The sequence below is a fragment of the Dryobates pubescens genome, chromosome 31, assembly GCF_014839835.1.
Source record: "Dryobates pubescens isolate bDryPub1 chromosome 31, bDryPub1.pri, whole genome shotgun sequence".
NCBI classification, from domain to species: domain Eukaryota; kingdom Metazoa; phylum Chordata; class Aves; order Piciformes; family Picidae; genus Dryobates; species Dryobates pubescens.
The window spans coordinates 10,214,226-10,221,785 of NC_071642.1; the positions used below are offsets into that span (position 1 = coordinate 10,214,226).

Consider the following 7,560-nt stretch of genomic DNA (forward strand, 5'->3'; position numbering starts at 1 on the left):
TTTCACTGCTCTTGGCACAGTGCTCCCTTCTAGTTCTGAAAGGGCTGGTTTTAATCTCTAGGAGTATGCAACAAAGCCACATGGCCTTTACATGATTTTGACAAACACAGATTTGATACAGAACAGAATGCTTTCACTTCTTTTCATTTTCACAAAGCTGTTCAGTGATGAACACTTTTCAGTCCCCTGTGTTGGCCACAGCAGAAATTACTGTGGCTGCTCTTTGCCAAGAGTGAGGCAGAAAAGACATTGCAGAAGGAGGAACAGACCCTAACAACCCAAATTGCTCTGTGTGAGACAGATTAGACAAATGGCCTGCAGAAAACAATGCTGTGCTGTCTGCAAACAACTCTGCTGATAAGGAAAGTAAGAGCTTTTGCTACCCTAGCTTCAGTGTTTCTTTGTAGTTAAGAACTCAGGGAGGATTATTTCAGCAAAGTTGTTATTTCTTTGGGGCATTTCCTTCTTTGCTGCTTGTGAGTCTCTGCTGCAAAGTCTTGGGAGTGACTCAGAGGCCTCTGAATACTTTGTGTGTGGTTCAGCACTTTTCTTGATGCTGTGTACACCTTCTATGGATAAATATATTACTTGTGGTATATTAAATTGGGGGATTTTTGTTCTCTCTTGGCAAGTAGTAGCTTAGTTTCCAGTCAAAACTGAGCTGTATGGTGCAGTTAAGACAGGAAAGCCAATGCAAATTCCTTCCACATTCATCTCCACTCAAGGACCTCATTTTGCTGACTCTAACATGAGTGGCACATCCCAAAGCAGCCATTAAATGCATTGCTGCAAGGTACAAACATAACCTAAAAAGTCAGAGGAGGGAGCCACAACCCAGAGAAAAATGTTCAGGGGGCTGTGCTGGCTTCAGGGCAGGCACAGAAGAGCAGACCTGCTGAAGGTTCTGATCCTGCACAGGCCATCATCCCCCTCAGAGAGGCCACTCAGGGCTGGAGAGAGGCAATTGCCAAGCCTCTGCTGACAGAAGTGTCTGACATGCTGCTGGCACTGATGCCAGTGAAGCATTTACCTTTTCTAACAGAGTAGTTTGGGTGACCTGGGCAGCTGGAAAGTTGTTGCCAGCAGGAACTGCACAACAGCTTGCACTGGGTTTGCATTTCCTCTTGGTGGGAATGTTTTGTGGAACATCCCAGCTCTGTTGACAGTTCTGATTTGGTTCCAGGCTCTTTCTGCATGTAAGAGTCTATTCCTTCACATGGGGTTTCTCTCAGTGTTTCCTTATTTTCTCTCCCACACAGCACACTTTAAAGCCCAGTTGGCTGTCCTGGCTGGCAGCAACAGCTGAAAAGAGCCTGTTCTGTAACTTTCTGTGTGGTTCCCCAAGTGAAACCATTCTCACATAGCACAATAAGGAAAGATTTATGTTAATGACATCTCAGATAAGTGAGGATCCCGCTCCAGGGCTCAAACAAGTGACTAGATGATGTGTAACTGTGGTATCAAAGCAGTTAATGGCAGGTGGTAGTCAGCACTGCTCCAGACTAGGCGAAGTGCATTTGTTTGTCCTGGCCCTCCTGCAGGAGCAGATGCTGAGTGCTTGGCTTCCTGCCCACCATGTTCACAAGTGACTAGAGGGAACCCTTAAAAACTGGTTGGGTGTTAGAGAGGAAGAGGGTGTGACAAGCATGCTAAGAAGCCCAGCAGGCACCTTTTGGGGGTTAAAAGCAGCTGCCTTGCTAGCATCTTGTGTCTCTTGGAGGATGCAGGGTCTGTCTGTGGAGCTGAGAGATGATTTACATTCCCTCTGCCTGCTAGGAACTTAATTATAAAGGGAGAATAAAACCAAAAGCGTCTCTGGAATACTTCAGACACTCATCATTCCACTATGCTTTGCCTCCCTGTATTACATTCCATATAATTCTTCTCAGCTGAGTGATTCTTCCCCTCTGAATGAAAGCAGAGATGATTACTCTGGAAAAATCTAATTACAGCTGCTCCACTTCTAATATTTTGCTAATGTTTTCTTTATCACTGTTGGTGTCTTACTATTGCTACCCAAGCCAGGATCTAAGGACAGAGCTTCTCATTATCGCTTAGAGCATCATTACAGATAGCCTGAGACACTGCAGCAGCAGCAGCAAACTCTTTCAGCTCTGAGTGCAGTGATGTTCTCCCTGCTTTTAGTCTTGACTGGACTTTGGAGTAAGGCTGAGGCTGCTCTTTGAAGCTCTCTAGTCTCAGGTTACCAGGGATTTTACTATGTTTTCACTATGTACATGCATTCCTGGCCCCAGTGTAGAGCACCTCAAAGGGTTTATAGCTGAGGTTGGTTTGGAAATGACAACTAAAATGTTCTGAAAGTGTAAAGAGAAGAGAGCTTTGGCATTTCAAAGCAATCCCCCAACAGAAGTTCGCTCTCTCCTATCTTCTCCTATTTCCATACACTTCCAGGAACTTGAAGCAACTGGAGGTTGCTGCAGTTGTCTGTATGGGGTTGGCTGAGGGCATTCATCCCACAAACTGAAGTAGAGGGGTCACTGGTAGTAGTCACAGAATGTAACAGGATGAGACTAAGCTGCAGGTGAAGGATGGGACATTGCCCCAGCCCATGCCCTGTCATGCTCTGTGCTGCAGCCACAGAGGAACTGCAGTTCTGGATGGGCAACTCCTTTGCTTCAGGTTCTGTAGTACAAGGTGAGGACAAGGAGACACAGATTAGAGCAAGAGCTCTGATCTCCACCTAAGGGGAGCAAAGTACATCTTTAAGTCCCATTTTAGCCAAGAGAGTCTCAGTGTTAGTGTCACTGAATGAAATCTGAGCTTTCAGCCACTGCAGCAACCTCGGTGTTTGTCACCTGAGCCATCGCTTGTTAGTTCTGTCCCGCAGTGACTTTGCAGGGCTGTTGGTGAAAGCACAGCTGCACGGAAATCAGGGATTGGTTTTTTGGTGACTGTCACAATTCTCTCTCTTTCTCTCTTATGCCTGCTGCCCTGCTCTGGTGGGATCTACCCCCTCAGGAAGTTCCCTTCTCCCGCGTGTGGTGCAGCAGCCCCAAGCCGCTGCACTGTGCCTTCTCCCTGGAGCGCTACACCCCGGCCACCACCCAGCTCTCCTGCAAGATCTGCGTGCGGCAGGTCAAGGGCCACGAGCAAATCCTGCAGATCCAGACATCCATCCTCGAGGTACTGTGGCCACTCTTCATTTTTCAGCCTGAGACACCCTCCCTCCCCAGTTCTGTCCTTTTCCTCTCTCTCTCTCTCTCTGTAGTTCCCTCTGCCCTGTTCGAGACTCTAACAAGCAGAGCCAGGCTGACAGCTTCCGCCTCCAGCAGAAACTCAGCACAGAGATTCTGCAGGGCTAAAAATAAACTTAGGTTTGAGCTGGTGCTGAGAGTTTGCTTGCAAAAAAAAATAGTTGTGGAGTAGTTTGCAGGGTGCTGAGAGCACCTGATGGCAGCTGGGTTGGCTGTGTGCTGTGGTGCCAGCGGAACAGCTCCTGGAGCACTTCTGTGCACACAGGCTTCTCTTGCCTTCGCTGCAGCTTTGCTAGGGGTGAAGAAAATCTGAACATGGAGCCAAGGGAGCTGGGATGTGTCTTACAGCAAAGAAAACTTCAGCAGCTTGTTTATTTTTCTTTTTAAAGATGATTGGCCATCTTTGTTGATTAATCCAGATGAATGCTTCTGGATTAAAGCCATATGGCCACTGCTAAAATGTCCTCTGCTGAGAAAGCAGCAAGGAAGGAAAAAAACCACAGCCCTCAATTCTGTGCTCAGAATTCAGCCAAGCAGTTTTCTGGTTCTTTATTGTTATTCTGTACAAAACTTCTGTCACTTTCTCTCTATCTCAACAGCATGTTGCTGCTGCCTTTTTTTTCCCTCCCCCCACCCCGTCCCCAAGCCCCCAGAGCATGTTACAATTCTGCCTTCAAATGGATGTGCTGTGGTGTGGAAGGGCTTTCTGCTGCCTATCTCCAAAAGTGATTGAAGAGTGAGGAGAATTTGACTGTAAAATAGATATATAAATAACAACTGCATCATGGAATTGCTCATTGCTCTGCAATTCCCCTCAACTAAGCAGGTAGCAGCAGCTTATCTCACATGTGCAGGGGCTGAGAGTTTGCCATTGTTGTGCATATTTAATGTAAAGAGCCAGAGCAGTGATACATCCCCAGCCCCACTGTTCCTGGGCATGGATGGCTTTGGGGATGTGTCATAAATGTTATATGAAGAGGCTAGGGCATGGCTCTTTATTTAATATTTATGCTGCATCACACTGAAACAAATAATGCATGGCAATGGGACTACTGCACAGGGCTGGTGGCATTTCATGGGCAAAGAAGGGGCCAGGTCTACAAAGGGACCTGGATTCTAAAAAGATTTGGGATATGGGAGAGCTGAGGTGCTTGGAGAAATCAGAAATGAGAGATTTGTCCACATTTGAGCCAAGATTGCTACTGTCCCCATATGCTCGTGTGGCACTCCCTCTACCCCTCACTGCTCCACTGGGCTTTATCTGCATCACAAAAATAGGAGGCATGTAGAAGGAAAGTGACACCATTTGAAATGGTTTCATCCACAAGTGTCTGTAATGTCCTGGAAGTTCTTTCACAGTGCAGAATACCTCCTGGCTGTTTCATTTTCTGATGTCAATTCTACAGGATCTGGCCCAGGTTTGATTCTTTCTTCCTCCAAGAGCAGACTGGCTAACCCCAGCAGCTCCATGTAGATGGGCTTGCTGCAGGCACGTCCCTGCACAACAGGACCTGCCTGCACTCACAGCTGTCCTGGTCCTGGCCAGGCCATGCAGAAATTCTGCCTCTGTTCCGCCTTTTCTGAACAGGAGTGTAGCAGGGGCTCTTGGTGCCTCTCTGTCACTGTGCTGCAGAGGGCCTGAAGAGGCAGCTGGACACCCAACACCCTCACTGACTGCTCTGCTTTCTGTTCTGTGCAGAACGAGAGAGAGACCATTGCTTTCTTTGCACATGATGACAGCAGCTTCCCTGCACAGATGGGTCCCAAAGCATTCAAAATCCCCTACTCGATTAGGCAGCGAATCTGTGCCACCTTCGACACACCCAATGCCAAAGGCAAAGACTGGCAGATGCTAGCACAAAAAACCAGCATCAACAGGTAAGGGAAGGCAGCTGGGAGAGGTGAACATTCTCCCAGGCACTGGAACTCGTTTGCTGTTATGATTTCCTTTGTTTTTTGCTGGTGTTGAAGATCTGTGCATAGTCCTTAATGTTCTTGCTCTCAAGGATCAGCTCTGGTTCCTCTATTCTCTTACACACAACTAGCTGCTGAGAACAGGGACTGTTCCTGCCCTGCTGGCTGTTTCTGAGGTCCAGCTCTTTGCTCTGGCCTGGACTTTTTCATTGTACACCTACAAGAGCAGGGCCTTGGTAAAATACATGACTGTAGAAGGATTTTACCCCATGGTGCACTGTGAGAGCAGTGGTTTAAAGGACAAGTATTTGCTAAGCCTGCTAATGATGCTTTCCAGAACCAGTGCTGCTGGACAGCGTTTCTGTAACCTCACTGTATCAGGCCCTTGGTCCTTCCCCTCCTGCTAAACCGAGCAAGTGACACTTGAGGAGTGAATGCACCGGTGTGTGTCCTTGGGAGAGTTCCCTCTGCCCATCTCACCTAGAGCTTGCTGAAGGGTTTTGGTTTTAAATCCATCTGCAATGCTACTGCCACATTCATGGCAGCTAGAGCAGCTACTGTTCCTCAGGCTGTCTCTTTTTTCTCCCTGCTTTTAGGAACCTCTCCTACTTTGCTACCCAAAGCAGTCCATCTGCAGTCATCCTGGACCTCTGGGAAGCTCGACATCAGCACGACGGTGACCTTGACTCCCTCGCCTGTGCCCTGGAAGAAATAGGAAGGACACACTCCAAAATCTCAGACATCACAGAGACTGAGATTGAGGAGCCTGACTTCAGCTACAGCAGACAGAATGGACTCTAGGTCACTTTTCTCCACTCAAGAACTGATGGCCAGCTTTGACTGACACTAGAGATTCTGGTTGGCAGGGAGGACACGAGGGGTTCTGCACAGTGAGTATGGAAACAGACACTCATTGCCACCACCTAGCTTTGAGTTGGAGGAGCAGAAGCAGCCCTAATTAAAATCACCTCAGTAGTAAGGAAAACATGAGCTTCTCCCTGGCCTCTCCAGCTAGAATTTGTCTTTCATGTCAAACCCAAACCTACACATCTGTCAGTCCTGGGGCAGGAAGGAGCCAGAGAGAGCCCTGAAAGGTGAATGTGATGACATCAGGATGGGTTTAGCATTCCAGTGCTGATGTGCTGCCTAATGAAAACCAGCCCCCACAGCAGGGAGTGCTCAGAGCCACTGGAGGTTAGTCCTAGCTGATGGGTTTGTATTCTGGGGGCCTTGAGTCCCCTTTCTCCTGCACCTCTCAACTCACCATACTGAAAGATTTGGCTTAAAACGGTCTTCATGTTGTCACTGCTAGAGGAAGGCTGAAAATCTGGCCTCAGCCTGGTCAGATATTTGAGAGATTCGATGCTCTCATAATTCTCTAGTTGATACAATGCCCATCCCAAACAATTCCCTTAAAGAAAAAATTCCCTCCCTTCCTGGGTGGACATTTGCTGCAGAGCTTTTCCTGCCTGTTCTGCTAACAAAGGAGAACAGAACAAATCCTTCCCTGTGCAATTAGTCTGGGTGTGAGAGGGAGATTTTCTCCAGTTCTTAGTCTGCAAACATTCACTTAATCCAAAAATGGTTCTTTGGGGGTGGATTTAAAGAGCCAAATAGAAGGCAGGAAATTGCCAGCCCTCTATTTAGCAAGTTTACACTTTGTGGTGGTTTTTTGTTTGTTACTTCATGTTCCTGGGGCTAAACTAAGAGTGAAGTCAATCAGCAGCTTAATTTTGCTTCAGTTTCAGGTGAAAACAATAAACCCCACATAGCAGTGCCAAAAAATTGGCTTCATTTCCCTAGCTCCTGTGGGACTTCCAAGCTGTGCAAAGCTGGTTGGGTCACACTTGGGTTAGTTACAATTTTTGCATTTATTACCCAAACCCAGGATCCAACTAGAGAATTTCTCCCCTCCCTCCCTCCCTCCCCCCAGTCCATTTCATACAACATGAATTTATTGCTTGAACTGAACCAAAAAAAGAGAGCTGTCACTGTGAGTGTCTTAGTGGAACTGGGGCAGAGCCAAATTTAAGCAGCATTTTCAGTCCTGCATTCTGGAAAATTAGCCAAGGTGCTCTTTGGGCTTGGCCCTAGGCTGTCCCTTTGGGTGACAGCAACACAGCACTCACCAAAAGCAGGAACAGACCTGAGACTTTAGGAGCTGTATGAGAATGCAAACCATTGGAAATGAGCATGCTGGGTCAGTTGGTGGGTGGGGGGTTTAAACCCCCATCTTTGGCCAAGAGCAGCAGTAAAGGCCACGGGGTTAAGGTACTTGGTGTGCAAATCTCTGAACACACTGAATGCATTTCTGGAGCCAGCTCTGAAAAGGACAATGAACAACTCCTCTTGGCTGTAGGACTTGTGCCCGAGCTGAAGCTGCAAATCTCACTGCTTTCCCAGCTCAGCAGGCTGGAACAGCCTTAGACAT

General features: G+C 47.6%; 1 protein-coding gene across 3 annotated transcripts in view; it reads left to right on the forward strand.

The window, feature by feature from the left end:
- The window catches only part of UNC5D (unc-5 netrin receptor D), a 134,840-nt gene extending 127,497 nt beyond the window's left edge, over window positions 1-7,343 (forward strand). For all 3 annotated transcript variants that reach the window (XM_009901619.2, XM_054174889.1, XM_054174888.1), the window contains 3 exons: window positions 2,980-3,144; window positions 4,915-5,093; window positions 5,726-7,343. In XM_009901619.2, the coding sequence (XP_009899921.2) occupies window positions 2,980-3,144; window positions 4,915-5,093; window positions 5,726-5,930 (549 nt within the window). In that variant the 3' untranslated portion in view covers window positions 5,931-7,343. The remainder of the gene's footprint in view (window positions 1-2,979; window positions 3,145-4,914; window positions 5,094-5,725) is intronic.
- The last annotated feature ends 217 nt before the right edge of the window (window positions 7,344-7,560 follow it).